This window comes from Anthonomus grandis, chromosome 10, assembly GCF_022605725.1.
Source record: "Anthonomus grandis grandis chromosome 10, icAntGran1.3, whole genome shotgun sequence".
Classification (NCBI taxonomy): Eukaryota; Metazoa; Arthropoda; class Insecta; order Coleoptera; family Curculionidae; genus Anthonomus; species Anthonomus grandis.
This window is the reverse complement of record NC_065555.1, coordinates 7,997,399-8,015,842: the sequence shown is the minus strand read 5'-3', so window position 1 is coordinate 8,015,842 and position 18,444 is coordinate 7,997,399. Positions and strand designations below refer to the sequence as shown.

The 18,444-nt window shown below is 30.5% G+C and overlaps 1 protein-coding gene across 1 annotated transcript in view; it reads right to left on the bottom strand.

The window, feature by feature from the left end:
* Positions 1 to 12,680, bottom strand: part of LOC126741540 (nose resistant to fluoxetine protein 6-like) — a 38,670-nt gene extending 25,990 nt beyond the window's left edge. Inside the window, exons 1-6 of the mRNA XM_050447997.1 lie at positions 12,254 to 12,680; positions 5,486 to 5,643; positions 4,317 to 4,492; positions 3,725 to 3,801; positions 3,445 to 3,644; positions 3,197 to 3,369 (exon numbers count right to left, since the gene is read on the bottom strand). Coding sequence (XP_050303954.1) covers positions 3,197 to 3,369; positions 3,445 to 3,644; positions 3,725 to 3,801; positions 4,317 to 4,492; positions 5,486 to 5,643; positions 12,254 to 12,530 — 1,061 coding nt within the window. The 5' untranslated portion in view covers positions 12,531 to 12,680. The remainder of the gene's footprint in view (positions 1 to 3,196; positions 3,370 to 3,444; positions 3,645 to 3,724; positions 3,802 to 4,316; positions 4,493 to 5,485; positions 5,644 to 12,253) is intronic.
* Positions 12,681 to 18,444: the final 5,764 nt, after the last annotated feature.

Genomic DNA, 18,444 nt, shown 5'->3' with positions numbered 1-18,444 from the left:
AAAATTTAGTTCCTACGTATAAAATGAAATTTACCGGTACCTCCTTTATTTGCGTAACTCTAAAAATCGGTTTGTCTTGCCAATTTTAATGTCCTGAGAATCAAATAGATTTCTGGTAAGAGGCTTCTGATCTGATGGCTGAATGTCATTACCACTTGTCATAAAAATTGATTTATTCCTCTACATATAAAGCTGTTTCTGACAGATTACGTAAAAGTCGATAATGTTTTTTTGGTTCTATTACAGAGTACTGTTGTAGCTAGTGAATTGAAAAAAAAAAGAGAACCAAGCTCTTTACAAAGCAATTCAACAAGAGTACACATACTTACCCCTATAAGTTCTGTAAGGTTAATAGCATCTACACGGATTTTTCGTGAAAATTCAATAAGATGAATGATGCGCATTTGGTTGGAAAGTTGAAAGCTATGACACTGGCTACGAACCTTGTTAAATAGACCTATAGTGAAGGGACCACGAAAATTACGTCGCTATATCCGACCTTCGTTATATACGACCTTTTTTTTTAGCAAATTAATAAAAGATAGACTTTACGATAGCCAGAAGACATAAAATTCGCTATCCAATTTGTTTAAAACAATTTATTAACCACTAATTTACAAATTCACAACATTTAACAGATACAAATGTATGTATGTAGTACCTACACCATCTCCAGTTTTAAGACTTGAAATAATCTGTGATTTTACTTTGTTTCTTTGTTCGAATATCATAAGAGATGAATTCAATTTTTTTCTTTAAATTATTAACATGGTTTACCAATATTTCGTCCGTTGAATAAAGAACCTTTTTAATAGTATTAGTGGCTTGAAGAGCTTCTGCTGCAGATGGAGGTTGAAATTCTTCCCCGTCTGAACCCTCATCTGCGCTTTCCTCTTTGTCCTGAGAGAAGGTTAAGATGTCGTCTACAATTTGTTCTTCACTTAGATTGTCGCATACTTCCAAACTATTTTCTGCATGTAAGAACTCGGTCCATTGATCATCTGACAATGCAGCAGACTTTTTTATTACAGCCAGCGGAACCTCATCTTCCTCTTTAAAATTAACATTAATTAATTTAGCCAGTGGAATGTCATCTTCTTCATCAAAGCTGTCATTTCTAACATCCTCACTTTCTACCAAGCCTCCATGTCTAGAACAGTTGCCAATTGTTTTTGATGAAACTCTATCCCATGCTTTAGCGATCATTGATACTGCATCTAAAAGGTTAAGTAAAATTTTTTTTTGGTCTTCACCAACTTTGCATCCCATTCACGAAGAATACTGACAAATAAATCAGAAGTCATCCAGGCCTTTTTGTTGAACTTGTACACGACAGGTAATGTCTTGATATGTTTGAAACATCGTGGATTTCTCGACTTGCCGATCACAATAAGTTTAGGTTTATATTGGTAGCAACTAAGGCAGTAATTCGTTCCTGAGATAATTTTCCGCCGGTACAAGTTTCACCCTTGAATTTTAATGCCTTATCTGGGGTCAGTTTATAAAAAAGTCCTGTCTCATCGGCATTATATATTTCGTCATCCTTATATCCTTTTCGTATTTCAGGCCAGACAGTTGTTAACCAGTTCTCACGTACTCCTTGAGGCACACTGGCAGCTCCGCCACTTATTTTCCCAAATACTATTTTATGTCTTTGACGAAAACGCTTAATCCAACTTTCAGAACATTTAAAGTCCACTTTACCCATAATTCTTCCAAAATCATTTGCTTTTGCTTGTAAAATTGGACCGCTTATGGGAGTTCCACGACTTCGCTGACTGTTGAACCACTTGAGTAAGGCTTGATCGATATCTGGGTGTTGAGATAACTTGAGTTTTTTCTTGCCTAATAAATTTTTGTTGAACGCTTCTTTAATTTTATCCTTTCTTCAAAATTGTGTATACACTTAAGTGAGATAAATCAAATTCAGTAGCTACAGTAGCATTACTTTCACTGGATTGAAGTCTTGCGATAATAAGACCTTTTTCTTCAATTGAAAGAACTTTTTCGCTGGACTGGAATAAACTACGCACAATACGTTTACGTCTATCATGCAGATGTCCAGAAATAGGGTATTCCCCGAAAACGACTCCTGTATTTCACCGCGACGAGTCGTTGCTCGTCGGTTATCGCAGAAACCAGTCTAAAAAAATCCAAATTCAGCGAAATGAAGTCGTTAAAAGCGACTTCGTCACTATAACCGACGACGCTATAGCCGAACTTGTTTACTATTGAAAATATAGAAATCCAACCAAGATACGGGCGTTTGATCGTTATAAGCGACGTCGTTATTGGCGACTTTCACTGTACTTATTTTCACACTTATTTTTTGCTAATAAATCGAAAATTTACAACTTGGTTCAATCGGAATTTAATGCTCAGCTCCTACTAGAAAAGGATTTGGACAGAGTGGCTGAGTAAGTATTTCAAGCTCACGAAATATCTTTAGGAGCATACACACTTTAGGTCAAAGTGATCTTACATTACAAAATATTATTATTAAAGAATTTAGTTTTGTTAGACATGATAGTGTATATCTGCCTCTAGCCTATTTTAAACTTATGCTGCTGGATTATGCTTCTGTGTGACGACGTCGTCAAGAGAAGATCCCTGATCTGTCTAAGGATTGGACGGGATATACCGAAAAGTCAGCCCATAGGCCAATTTGATAAATTGATGACGTATTGATTTTACTGTGTTAATTATTCAGTGAGCAATAAATTCCTGATAAGAACTTCTTATGTACAATGTCTGTTTAAAATATTAGCCTAAAATAAAATGATTTTTTTATGAAAAAACTTAGCTAATGCATCCATTATGTGCCTATCTGCGCTTTTTTGTTGTAGCTTTTAAATCTGTTAAGTAAATTTAGGATTTTGCACACTAGTTATGCTGTTCTTATTTTCATTTTTAGAGCCACCACAAGAGGAATTATCTTTTAATCTAGCTTTTAAAAATGTCCGCCTGCAATACCACAGGACAGTTCCTAAAGAGTAGGCTTATTCGGTTACTACTTGAGCTGACCTATTTATCAATAAAACTGGAAAATTTAAAATGTTATTTTATCGAAAATATATTGTGTATAAATTTAGTTGCTTTTTTACATTTTACTTAATTTAAACGATTTAATTTAATTTTTATATAAGGAATCAATTACAGATTGTTTTTATTTATTTTTTAAGAAATTTAATCTTACCTTAAATATCTGTGAAGTATCATGGAAGGTACCGAAATAAGCTGCACTAGAATTGGTTTTTGGGAAGAAGTCTTAAAGTACTGATATGCCAACAGGAATCCAGATATATAGAAAAAGGTGTCGACAGCCAGATGCGCGGCAGTAATATATCGAGCATATTTCTCAGTTTGGAACTAAAAATTGTTTAGCGACAGCTATTATAGTGACCTTCATAAAAATGGACTATAACAAATATAATATGTTCTTACAGAATCCATTTCATTCTGATTGGTTACAGGTAAAAATGCAAAAAAACCAGCGGCGTGACCTGCCAAAATCCACATCATGCTTATAACTTTAATTCCATGGAATACTTGAATTTGTTCCCCAGATATATTTTTACTAGTTTGGATTAGCTTTTTTCCATTCGAGAAGATAGAAAATATTGTTAAGAGTGGATTGGATTTCTCTAAAATTTAAAATAAAAAATTATTCTTAATGAGTAGACAAATAATTATATAACAACGTAAAATAACATTAAATACTTACCAACATTTTTCTTGTATTGGTATACTTCATATACCGTTGATAATACAACAAGAAAAAGAAATGTGGCGAATAAAGTACTAAAAGAAACATAATATTATAAAAGTAAAGTTTAAATTCAAGTGAAAATTTTAAAAAATCAATATTATGTCGATTTACTAAGTAATAAGAATCATAAAAGATTACTATACTTTAGAACATAACTCGTGAAACATTTGAAAATGAGAAAATAGAAGTAAGAAGAGGCAAGAGTAAAATCATAATTTGCTACTTTTAAACTACGATTTTAGAAATAAAATAAAATTCATCATTTATGAAAACTTTTTTTAGATATATAATACTTGTGTAAATATATTTTGGTATTTATAATATACTAATTACAATTATAACAATGGATGCTTCTACTGATTACCAAATGCATAATCAAATGACATATCTACCCGTATTTATATACTTCTACATAAAAGACGAATGATAGTAATTTAAGTATTATATGAGTAGTAAATAATTTTGACTCGATAAACACTTACAATTGTTTTATTTTATTGTAACTTCAATTGAATTATTAGCCTAAAAGTAACGGTAAATAACTTACGTTACTACAATAGAAGACGGATCCATTTCACTATTAGTAAGTTTATTAGTACATGTTCTGTCGTTTATAACTTGTTCTAAAATATTTTCTGGTATAGAAATAGTGTTAATCATTCTTATAAGATCAGTTGCAGAGCAGCTATTTGGCATACAGTATGAAAGCAAATACACCGAATCCTAAAAAAAAAGATATAAAATAAGTTAATTTTTGTAAAATAAATTAGAATATGATAGAAAATAGTAGACTATAGTAAAATAATGTAAAACTAAAATTCTTTTTTGAGAATAGGTAAAATATAGACTAAAAGAAGAATAATATGGCTTGATAAACTGGAATGGCTGTAAATTGGTCTGGTCTCTTAAGCATTTGTGAAATTAAATAAAATGCGCCCATGTTATTGTTGTTTTCCAGGTTAACTTGTTGGGTTTGAGGAGACACAAAGTTGCAGACGTAATGCAGCTAATTTCATTGGATAAAAAACCTATAGCTATATATATTTCAGATAGTTGGTAATTCTCTTCCTGGTGTGCTATATCAGTGTTGATGTTTTCTATTCATAACAAGATATTCTATTATTTACTTTTATATTGTCTACCAATATCTATGTGAATTGCGTCTCATTTTCAGTTTTTAAATGTTTATGCTAGTTTTGCTTTATTCTAAATCTTTGTACAACAGCCCATGTCTTTTGCGTTCTTTTTTATGTGGTGTGTTGTCCTGTGTACATGTACTGTCTTTGACAAGTAAATAATTTTGTTTATATTTGGTCACTCCAAAACTTTTTTGCTTGCTGTCACAGAGATGGTCTAAAGATCGACCAACAGACCGAAAGCGCTTAGCGGATTTTAATTAAAAATGAAACTAACACACAAAACGTTGTTTTATTTCGTCCCTATAGTGTACAACCTCTTCTTCAATGTAGTGCTTCAATTAACTGCATTTTGTATGGCCGCAAATATAAATTATTTAAAATTATACCTAATTCCCAGTTCTTGGGGACGATGTCTAGCAGGTCTCACACTAAGCCATTTCGCTTTTACGAACTCTCTAGAGTAGGAACAGCCCGACCTTGGCAAGTCGTTAACTTTACCGTTAATTAAATTGGTCAGTTATATATTGACCACCTTATACAAGTTCATAAATAAACATAAATTATTTTATTTACTTACCTCCATGGGAATAGCCCAGCCAAATGTACAATGTTTTCCTAATATTCTCATATTCTCATTTTGATAGTCTATTTTAATGCATTGGTCAAATGCTCCAAAATCTTGCTTGGTTGCTGTTCTCATACCAGAGTAAGGTATCTTCGACCAAGCATCGGCCACTGTAAAAAATACTCTCATTTAAACTAGAATGTTTACTACTAGTTTTAAATTTCAAGATGGTTCTTAAGTATTAAAGAGGTTTATATATTAATTTCCCAAAAAAAAATCAAGCAATAAATTGTTGCTAATATATTTGATATAAATTATTGATAAAACTATATATTCTATTTTCAGGAAGGGTACTGAGGATATAAAATAGAAATGGCAAGTAAGGGACTTCGTATAAGAAGTAAGCTTATGCGGCCTTTGTATTCCTATATTTCGTATACTTTTTTAGCTATTTCACTAATCTCAGAAGGTTTATTGTTTTACTTTTCTACTACTAATAAATGTGATATACGATTTTTACACAGTTTCTTTTATAGAAATAAGTATAGCAGTTCAAGTTTTAGGTGACAGAAAATAGACAACCTTGAGCCTTTGTAAATTACTGAAATGATGTTGAACTTACTGTTCTACAATTTTAAAAATTTAAAATTTTAAAAACTTATACTTGCGATTGACATGCTAGAAAAACATAAATTTCGAAAAATGTTTTATATTTCCATTTTTCTCCACCGTTTTGCCTTTTTGCTATCATCAATCAATTTTTTTATAGACACCATATTTCATTTTTACGTGAATTAATCCATAAATGCATTGTTGAAAAAATTCAACTTATTATACAATGATATCCTAGTTCTTCTTCGCCCTACCTATAAAACAGTTGTACCAAATTTAGTTAAACTTTTTTAATTTTAAGATATTCGCATTTAAAGTTTTATGAAACTTCTAAGTGCAATGGAAAGCGCTCTGCGTATAATGCCTTATTGATAAAGCAAATACCGATGAGAATACTGAACGGGCTAAAATTCTTGATAAACAAGCATAGATTTACTTTTTTCATTCTTGCTTATTTTTCAGTTTTCTGTAAAAAATTAATCGAAACACCTGTTTATTTTAACGAGTTCGATACACAGTTAAAAAAATATCAACTTATAAGTCTGAATATATACAAGAGACAGATTTAATTTGTTTAATTTCATTAGTTAATAAGCTAAATATTTATGGCAGAAAGACAACAGAATTATGGCTCCAATCTCGATTAAACTTTGGCAATATTAAAAGTTTGTTAATGTTATTCCTGGTTTCAGAGTTGTAATTTATTAGTGTTTGTTAGAGCAAGTAGTAATATATGGGGTCTATAAGTCACTGAATTTGTCATTTATGCACTTGTAGACAATAATTTAGGTTTTTTAAGCATTATCTTAATAATATAGTTTTGTGTTACTTTAAGGATATTTTATACCATTTTTATAAGCCCCTCATAATAGGCTACTGTATTTCTTTGATTGATAAAATCATTGTAATCAGTTTTTTGTTAGAGGTTAAAATCAAGTGTATACAAATATGTGGAGCCAAAGGAAGCACATTTTCTGAAACACTTATGAAAAATAAGTCCAATATATTACATAAGTAACACTTTATTTCACAAGAGGTGGAGTTACCCTAAAACCTTAGTCTTTGGGAAATGAGTACCTGTGACGCCATTTATAATTTATGCTTTAAAACATAAATCAAGGTGCTACCATATAGCTGTCATGTTTTAAAACATGAATTAAGATATCTGTAGACGAATAATCTAATATAGTATCCATAAGAAAAACTAAAGTGGATGATGATTCCAAAAAAGATGAAACGTGAAATAAAATATCTAAAAGCATTACCATGTCGCTGAGAAAAACTGGTCATGTAAACGTGCAATTTATTTGAAACGAAATCCATTTTGAAATAAATCCACGAATAATTATTTTTCTTAATTTCGGTTTTTCTTGAATCTACCAAAACTAATCGAAATTTTAAAACAGCATTTTTTAGTTACTTTAGTATGAAAAACTTTCTGTATCTAACCGACTTCGAAATTCTTATCGTTTCTGAAGTTCGAATAATGAACATTTGTGGCTTTTTTAACAAGAATTTAATATAACTCAATCATATAAATTTGTATGTATTACAGGTTAAAAAAAGTACGTATATACAGAAAGCAAACAAAAATATGTCAATTAAAATTGTATATTGCCTGAATTTCAACCCTTTCACGACTATTTAATATACCGGGTGGCGCATCGAAAACGAAACAGAGCCAATTACGGGCAGTCCATTAACTTTTTTAAAAAACGCTCGGACCCGTCGATTTTATTTTCGAGGGGGACTCTTAATAATCACAAAATCACTTTCCCACCTACAACCCCCGAAGCGGGGGTGGCACTACCCCTGAAATCTTAAATGGGAAGGGGGGTCGAGTGGTACCTCATTGGAAAGGTTTTTTAATTCTCTTTACAAGGGTACTTGGTTTGACGCAATTTAAGTAAGTACTTTTTAAAATTTTCGCATTTAAACCTTAAAAGGTAATTTTCAATATTTTTACTTTATCATAGACTACTAAAGGTACTTTTAAGAAAAACAATGTCAGGCAGTAGGACAAAACCATAAAGTATTATTAAATTATGAGACAAAAAATGAGATAGCTCTATCATATTACAGAATATTTTGACCTTAAGTCTAGACATTTAAAAAATTATCGCAAAAATAGATTTAAAAAGAATTTGCTTAATTCTGCCTTGTAAATCTTCTAACGAAGTGGGTTCAGTCTCATAAACTTTGCTTTTTAAGTAACCCCAAAGAAAAAAGTCTAGAGGTGATAAATCCGGCGATCGTGGAGGCCATTCAATAGCACCTCCTCGTCGTCAATCCATCGTCCTGGAAACGTCCGATCCAAATATTCTCGCACGAATAACATATAATGTGGTGGGGCACCATCCTGCTGAAACATCAATCTATCCTCATCGTATCTGTCATTTTTAGTTTTAGTTATAGCTGTCAATGCTGGATCAATGGCCTGTTGTAATAGCTCTAAGTACATTTCATCTGTCAGATTTCCAGGTAAAAAAAATGGACCAACTAAATTATCACCAAAGATACCAATTGCCTTGTTAAATGCCCAGACATTTAACTTTTGTGGGTATTGGGTGTGTACCTCACGATACACTCTAGGATTATTGTCGGACCAATATCGGCAGTTATGACGATTGACCGAGCCATTCAGGGAAAAAGAGCTTTCATCAGAGAGACACGTATTAAACAAAAAATTTGGGTCATTAATAATTCGTTCACTCATAATTTCACTAAATTGTGATCGCCGATCAAAATCATCTTCATTCAGCTCTTGCACAAGATGTATTTTGTACGGATGAAACTAATGAGCTTTTAGAGTTCTTTGGATACTACGTCGACTAATACCTGTGACAGTTTCCAATTGACGGGTACTTAATGTAGGATCTAGATTAATATGCCCTAGTACAGCCACTTCCATACCTTCATTCCTTACGGGATTTTCAATATTGCGTTTGCGATTCGCCACTGATCCAGTTTCTCGAAATTTGAAAAAGAAGCTCCAATACATACTTTCGCTGCACCTTGCTGTTTTCATATCGCTCATTAAATAATTCCACCGTTCTATTAGCACATTGATTATTTCCAAAAAATAATTCAATTATTTCAACTCTTTCTGCCGTTGTATGCACCATTTTAATTTTTAAAAATAGGTATTACCTAAAAAAACAAAGTCCCGCACTATAAATCACCTTTTTAACAGCGTACTACATTTAGAATAAATTGAGAATAATTCAATTTTTAGTTTTGGTCAATAAGAAAATTTTACAAATATTTGTAAAATTTTTTGGCTGACCCGTTCTCTAGTTCATCCGTATTATTCTAATGATATTTATTACCTGTCGTAAATAAATTAATATTAATACTAACGTGGTCTGTGATTGAGATAGTGAACTAAAGCAAATTCTTTTTAAATGTATTTTTGCGATAATTTTTTAAATGTCTAGACTTAAGGTCAAAATATTCTGTAATATGATAGAGCTATCTCATTTTTTGTCTCATAATTTAATAATACTTGATGGTTTTGTCCTACTGCCTGGCATTGTTTTTCTTAAAAGTACCTTTAGTAGTCTATGATAAAAAAAATATTGAAAATTACCTTTTAAGGTTTAAATGCGAAAATTTTAAAAAGTACTTACTTAAATTGCGTCAAACTAAGTACCCTTGTAAAGAGAATTAAAAGACCTTTCCAATGAGGTATCACTCGACTCCCCTTCCCATTTAAGATTTTAGGGGTTGTGAACCCCCGCTTAGGGGGTCGTAGGTGGGAAAGTGATTTTGTGATTGTTAAGTGTCGCCCTCGAAAATAAAATCGACGGGTCCGAGCGTTTTTTTAGAAATTTAATGAACTGCCCGTAATTGGCTCTGTTTCGTTTTCGATGCGCCACCCGGTATATTATAACATATTATATATAGATTTCGCCTAAAAGTTCACATGAATCTTCTGAAATAATATTAGTGCGCATATTCCTAGAACTACTATTTTATTCTATCTATATTTTTGATCATTAAGAGATGCAAAGATCAATGAGAAAGACACCGTGAAAACGAACACTTTTTTCTTACTATGAGAGCAAATCTTTAATAGAAAACATAAATTTTTCTCGAAATATATAGAAAATGTCTTCTTAGAAATTTTGTCATTGATATTCTTTTCAAATACAAAATGAAAAGAACTTTACCTTAACAAGAAAGAAATTATTATCAATTTAATGTTTCTGACTAGAAATGGGTGAAAACTTTGTAAATTTTATAAAGTTAGCTAAATCAATGGCGTATTTATAAATTTGATTACATTCTATTTGTTTTACTAATTTTATGCATATATCGGCATAGTATTATTTGTACGCTAGGTTTCCATGTCTTTACTCATTTTACCTACTTACTAGTACCTCCAGCTAACCTTATTTTAATGTGTTAAATGGAAACACTGATTGTATGAGACATAATTGTAAGCAGCATAATTGTCTATTAAACCGTACCAAAAAATAACATAAATTCGTTGACATACAAGCGAATAGTACCACACATTTATTGGTAAAAATGCATAATTTATAAACCTTAAAATATCAAATGGCTATATGGCTATATCAAATGGCAATTTATAGTATGATTTGGGTACCAGATTGTATGCAACGGTATCAATAAAAAAATTAGTAATTTAAAAATGACTGCTTGAAAATATTTTTATATTATTAGAGTACAGCTTATTTTAAATTCAAAGCAGTTAAAAAACAATCAAAAGTATTCATAATATTGAAAAGTAGTACTCGTGAAGTATGTCTTATCTAAAAGTATCCACTCACTTAGTCCAAAATCTCAAGAAGCAATTGAAAAACATTTCTAAAACAAAAAGCAAAACATGGATAAGATTATTCTTTACATTTTTTTATTTATGCAAATTCTTTCTTAAGTTTTAAAATAAAAAAAATATTTAGAGAAAGAATGTTAATGAGAGTATAATACATCACCCGATTTTGTATGAAAGTTGTAGTGAGAAAAATGCCCTATTATAACTATTATTGTATATTAATTTAAAATTAAGTTAAACAAGGATTTCATTAAAAAAAGGAAAAGAATCTTGGAATAATTGTAAAAAACTAAATTCTACAAAAAATAAAATCTGCTATGTGCCTAATAACTTAAATAAGGCAGAAGACTTAAATTCTTTGTATTCAAAGTCTGTGGTATTTGAAACTTAACATCCAATGAGAAAATCAATTTTATATAAATATAATAAATGAAGAGCTAGGAAAACTGCGTTTTGGTGACTTTGGCGCCCTCTAACTTTGTTCCCGTAGGTTTTACAGCTTTGTTACACGAGACCAAAATTATAGGGAATTAAATTTTCTTCATTTTAAGTCCTATAATGATGAATGAGTCACATGTTGGGCGCCAAAGTTCATCAATTCAAAATTCTTCATCAAGCTCGGTTAAATAAATAAGATCAATTAATATAAATAACTCTTTATTATAATGGATTTATTTTACCATTATATTTTTAATTCATGTTCTGTAGATCCCTTGTTTAATATTTTTATTTGTATTACAATTTTGCTTTAAAAAATCTCTTTAGCCTAATTTTTACTTAGGTTTAAGTTTGGGTTATAGCTGCTAGGTCAGTACTACTTTCAAAAAAAAAACAGGAAAGGATAAAAACGGTTTGGCCAAAAAATTCAATAGCAAAACGAATTGGAGATGGATAAACATTTTTGAGCTTTTCTAATATGCAACCAGACACCATTTTTTTCTTTTAAAATGTTATATTGACTGTAGTATAGCAGTCTATAACATTTTTGGGAAAATAGTAACAAATTTAGAAGTCAGAGCTATATATAAGTAATAATTGTAGAATTGTTATTACTTTATTTATTATTCACAATAACAAGCATTTCTCATAAATTGACTTTTTCAAATCTATTTTTCTAATCTTTACCTTTTTTACAACTTTTTTTAAATTCAAATTCGTTGCTTTAATAGTTATGAAGTAAGTTATCGTTCCCTGTTTATTGCGAGGAACGTATTTTATATTAAATAAGTTATAAACACTAATTTACTTTTGTACTAGTTAAAGACAATTATTAATTTGAACTACGCTTCAAAGTTAAAACTGCAATTTTATTTGTCAATACTTAAAATGTCTATAACAAATCTTAATTAAAAAATTTTATTACTTACTATCAAATAATAAATCCGTGGTATTACAAACAACCTCCATTTCCTTAAAACACTCATTACTAACATTTCTATTTGAAAAGTCCTGGCTACAGACAAAATCCAAATATAAGTTATTAAAACTTTCTAACAGGTTTTCTTTAAGCGATAAATTTCCAAAGGCTTCCTCAGAAACCCGTTTAAGTGTTTTTATTTCATTTTTGAAAGCAGCATTTTCATTTAAACCAAATACTGAATAAACTACCGGCAGTAAAATACTCAATTTGAAAATAATTGCCATTTTATGCACGTCTTCTAGTCTAGTTAAATCAGAAACGGCATAAATTTATACGTTTTAACTTCTTCGTTTAAAGTGCATTAACAGAAATGCTACAAAGTGGTATAGAATTTGGTTCTGTCGTGGGGTTTTACAACCCGCCCAATAAATCTTATTCCTATCAAATCGAGTTTTAAATCGTGACTAAGCGACGTATTTATTGGTTTCATGTTTCCTGGATAATATTAGGAATTAGATGTCTACAAGTATTACAGATAACTTAATTTACACTGGTGTGTAAATTACACACCTTGAATATATGTTTTATCCTTTATACGCGGTATAATATTATAAAAGTCATCCAGACAGTTCATGATACTCAGTCGTCATAGAAAAGGTGAACTTTGGAAGTAGACGATCCATCATCTATGCAAAATAATGGCATTTATTATGAAGTAATACACATTTATAGAGTAGACAAGTCATCTTTTAATTCCAGACCTTTGTAAATGTTGGTCACAATATGTGAATATAAATTTATGACGTTCTAAATATAGAATGTCCTAGAGATAATGTAGGCAATCTCTGGTTTTGGTTAGTTTTTGAGAAAATAAAATGCAAATATTATTTATTTTTTTAAATTTAATTTTTCTTCGAAATTGCCTCTTTTTTTTTGAAATTCTGTTTGGTTTACATAAGCGCAATCAATAATCATGTTTATAGTTTGTTTTTAACTTTAGAGTGTATTTTTGATTTTATTATTAGTTTTTTTCCAATAGTTAATCTTATTTTACTAAAATACTTATTGCTGTTTAGTTTTAGAGTAAATTATTTTTGAAGTGATTCTTCTAGATATTCCCAATGCAGAGTACTTATAGATTTTCGTAGAGCTGATTTCAACAACCCATAATTCTAATTTAAAATTTCTTAATTTTAATAAACTGCGAGGAAAATATTAGAATGTTATAAGAGAACATTAGGTATTAAATAAAATAGCCATTTCTGGAATGACTTTCCTAAAGAGTTGCCACTTCCTTTTAAAGTACCAGATTTCCTTAATTTAAATAAACTGCCTGAAACATTCTGTGAAATTCTAGTAATATTATTCGAAACATTTTTCAGAAAACATATACAGTGACCGCCTAAAGTTCCGCATAAATTCGATAAAAATTAGAGACATGATTTTTTGAGAAAACGCTCGGACCCGTCGATTTTTATTTTAAGTTGCGCATTATTTCACATACATTTTTGTATACAGGGTGGAACAAAAAAAATATATGACGTCATCGGTCATTTTTTTAAATGGAATGCTATATTTTTTATTGCATTTATGAAATATAGGCAAAATTCCAAGCTTCGTATACCAGTACACAAGTATACAAGTTTCGTATACCACACCTTACCTCAAAACTCAACTGTTTCAGAAATATTTACATTTAACCAACAAGAAAGCAAGTAAGTACGTCTATTTACAAATTAAGATAAAATGGAGGATAAAATGTTATAAACTGAAAACTCTTAATAATGTATCAAGTGTTCAAACTGATCCCCATTTACTTCTTGGCAGAAAGCAAGACGGTTTATAAACTCCTGTAAAACACTATCAATTATTTCGGGTGATATACGTCTAATTTCATATCTAATTCTATTTTTCAAATGTTCTACGTTGTTTGGCTTCTCAATATAAACTTTACTTTTCAGGTACCCCCATAGAAAATATTCGGGAGATAAATATTAGGGATTTAGGTCTCGTGACCTGGCCGGCCACTCTATTGGCCACTGTCTGGTCTTGTTCGTCTGGGTATAAAGCAGGGATAAGATCTTCTTAAAGAAAATTCAAATAGTGTTGTCCTGTTAAGTATTCTTCGAAAAAGTATGGCCCTATTACTTTATTTTCCACGATACCAGCCCAAACATTAATAGATACGGTACTATGTATGAGCCTCAGTTACCCAGTGTGGATTCGACACCGTTTAAACAAAAAGTTGCTTCATCCGAAAACAAAACTCGTAACACAAACTGACGGTTATTATTAAAAATGTTCATCATTTGCTAGCAAAATTGGTTTCTTCGAACAGGACCGTCCTCATTTAATTCGTGTATTAGTCTAATTTTATAAGGGTGGTATTCATTTGCTTTTTGGATGACCTGATCTTGGCAAATCCCTAACATGACCTAAAGTTATGAATTTGTGCTCTATTCTACTCACTCTAGTTATTAATATATTATCTATGATTCTACTAACTGTTGACTGAGAAATAGGATGGTTTGGGTATTTGGCATTAAACAGTTCACTTACTTCTTTTTGCGTGCGCACTCGATCCCCGTACCCTAGCATCATCAAAATTTCAATTCGTTGGGTTTCCGTTAAATTAGCCATAATTTATTCTGATAAAAACTATTAATTTTTGAACTGACAGTGACATTCGAAAATGGAGATTCTTTACAAGTATGGTTTTAATTTGTAAATAGACGTACTTATTTGTTTTCTTGTTATTTAAATGTAAATATTTCGGAAACAGTTGAGTTTTGAGATAAGGTGTGTTATACGAAACTTGCTTGGAATTTCGCCTATATTTCATAAATGCAATAAAAATATAGCATTCCATTTAAAAAAATGACACCCTGTATACAAAAATTTATGTGAAATAATGCGCAACTTAAAACAAAAATCGACGGGTCCGAGCGTTTTCTCAAAAAATCATGTCTCTAATTTTTATCGAATTTATGCGGAACTTTAGGCGGTCACTGTATATCATTAAAATGGATCTTTAGTGATTGATTTTCCTAATTATTTCAAATTTTCAGACTTCGAGATATTCCTAAAACATTTCAAAGATTGTCATTAAAACCACGTGTCATTAAAATGGACATTCTTAGAATGATTTTTCACATGATTCCTACTATTACTTTAAGAATGTATTACGGATTTTCGTAAGTATTTTTCAAAAAACCTTAATATCAATTAAAAAATTAAATAAGCTCCTAAAAAAAACTATGTTTTAGGGATCACCCAAGAAAAATCTGCACTATTTATTTATTTAAGTACAAGGCTCTCCTACAGATAGAGTAAGCAATCCAATTACAGGAAAGCACAAGGTATCTTATGAATTTAAATACAAGTAAGCGCTTTGCCAAACATTACACTTTCACTAAACTTAACAAATACACCAAGCAATATAAACCTATACTAACTAACTTATTTAATAGTATCTCTTATAAACAATAAAGAAGCATATATACATATGAATAATGACAATAGGGAAAAAAAGGACAATATTTATCGTTCTTTGCGAAATTAGGTAGAATTTTTTAAGTATCGCTTAAATAAAGCCATACTGGAGAGAAATATATCATTATTCAAATTAGTTTCTTGAAAATTATTAAAACTACGGGCGCATCTGAACAATGGAGAGTTAGACAAATAGTTTGAAGAATATCTTGAGATGCTAAAGGTCGATCTATTACGCAAAATATAAGGATTAACGTTGATATGTAAATTTTCCAGACAGAAAGGGCAGTCTATTAAGTTATTAATAATTTTATAAATCAATATTAAATTAAAATTGTTTCTACGACTCTCTAAGGGCTTCATATCATAAAATTTTAAGTTATCATAGTAAGTAAAAAAATTTCTTTGTCTATTAAAGCGAAAATTTACTATATTTACAAACTTGCGTTGAACTCTTTCAATTTGGTCAATATATTTGTGATACATCGGATTCCAAGCCACTGTCGCATATTCTATAGTAGGTTTAACGAATGCATTATATAATAATATTAAAGATGATTGATTACTAAAACCCTTTGTCATTCGAGATATAAAACCTAGATTTTTTAGAGCTTTCTGAACAATGTTTTCTATATGAACGTCGAAGAGCAGTCTGGAATCCAACGTCATACCTAAATCCTTAATAAACTCCACATACTTCAAGATAGTGCCCCCGAGATAGACATCACATTTGTTTTGTGTCTGAGATGGTTTTCTGCTAAAAAGTATAGAATGACATTTTGCTGGATTAATAAACAGTACCTTTCAAAATTTGCAAGATCAGATTGCAGGGCACGAAAATCTGATACCTTCTTAATTGTTGTAAAGATTTTTAGGTCATCTGCATATGCAAGATATCTACAGCTAGAGAAACATTGACCAATGTCATTTAAAAAAAATGAGAACAAAACGGCACAAGTTTCCAGACCACTATACATGCTTTCGTTTATACTCTGAATAAATAGTATTAAGTTGGTTATTACCGATCTTTTTTGGAAAAAGCCATGTTGGTTAACATCAATAGCTTCTTTGACCTTAAAGAATAATTGTTTTAACAGCAAAGATTCAAAAAGTTTACCAAAGTGACTAAGTAGGGAAATAGGCCTGTAATTCCGTACATCGTTTTTTCTCCAGATTTAAATACTGGCACAATTTGAGCTGTTTTCCAAATATGAGGAAAAATGCCGCTAGATATATAAATATTATAACTATATAAATATTATAAACACTGATTATACAAAATATGCAATGGCTCGCACAAGCTAGGACAAGACTTCAAAAAAAATTAAGGAAAATCGTCTGGGCCAGGTCCCTTTTTAGGATCCATAGATATAAGTGCGGATTTAATATCATTTATATCAATATTGTTAACTACAAAACATTCTTGACATTAAAGTTGGTATATCAGAAGGTTCATATACTCCACTAAAATACTTAGAAAAGAGTTCACTAATGTCAAAACAATTCGAAGCAACCTAATCATTAAATTTCATTTTTATTGGTAAGCTTTTAGTGTTTTTTTTGTTGTGAAAAAATGACCAGAAATATTTAAAGTCTTTGACAATCTTTTATAAATATAATCTTTGTAATCATTGCGTATATTAATCTTTACTGTTTTGCGTAAATTTTAAAAGTTGTCGTAATCAGATTGTCTTCGGTACAGTTTCCACATTTTATGTGCCTTTAATATATTTTTAATTAGATTGATTGTGTGTTTAGAAAACCATAGAGGGTATTGTCCCTTATTGATCTTAATTCTAGCGATGTGGTTAATAACAATGTTATCTAAAACTGTATAAAAATCTTTAGATGAAAATAATTTGTCCCAATGAGTAGAAATAATAATTTAATTGATAGTGTCGTAATTGGCATTATTACATTTTAACTTGGTATATGAATTACTAACAATGTTTTTGTTTTTGAAGGTGGTAGACAATGGTACAGTGAAAACATCTTGTCGAACTTGTATTGTCTTATTTATTTAATGTAACACCATTAAACAGTGTTACATTAAATAAATAAGACAATGCAAGTTCGACAAGATGTTTTCAACAATGTTTTTCTCCGATATTAAATAAACATTTATCTCCAAAGACATGTGATGGCTATCTTCAGGCACAAATGGATCCATACTTTTGTTTACAATAACTTTTGTAGAATTAGAAATAATAAGATCCAGAATTTTATCACGAGCATTAAAGACGTGACTAAATTGCTTTAGATTATTAAAGTAAAAAGCATCAGAAAATGCTTTGCTGCAAGGATCAGTGGCGTTGATAGGCAATAAATCCTTAACATTCGGTTTTTGTGACCATATTAAATTAGGTAGATTAAAGTCACCCATTATTAAAAAATAACTATTAATATTAGTGCTTATAATATTTTCTAGTTTAGACAAAAAGTTTAGATAGTTATTTACTGCCGCATGAGGTGGAATAAAAATAATTTTCTGCCCCCCTCTAAAGTAACGCTCACCCATATGTCTTCGATTATTGTGTTAAAATTACACCACTTAGAGACAAGTTCCGTGTGGTATACGTCACGAATCGCCAATAAGACACCGCCACCATCACTTTTGCCACTAATGTTAGCGTTCCTATCAAGTCTAAAAACGTTATAGTTGTTAGGAAACAGCTCCGAGTCCAGAACGTTGGGATTTAACCAAGA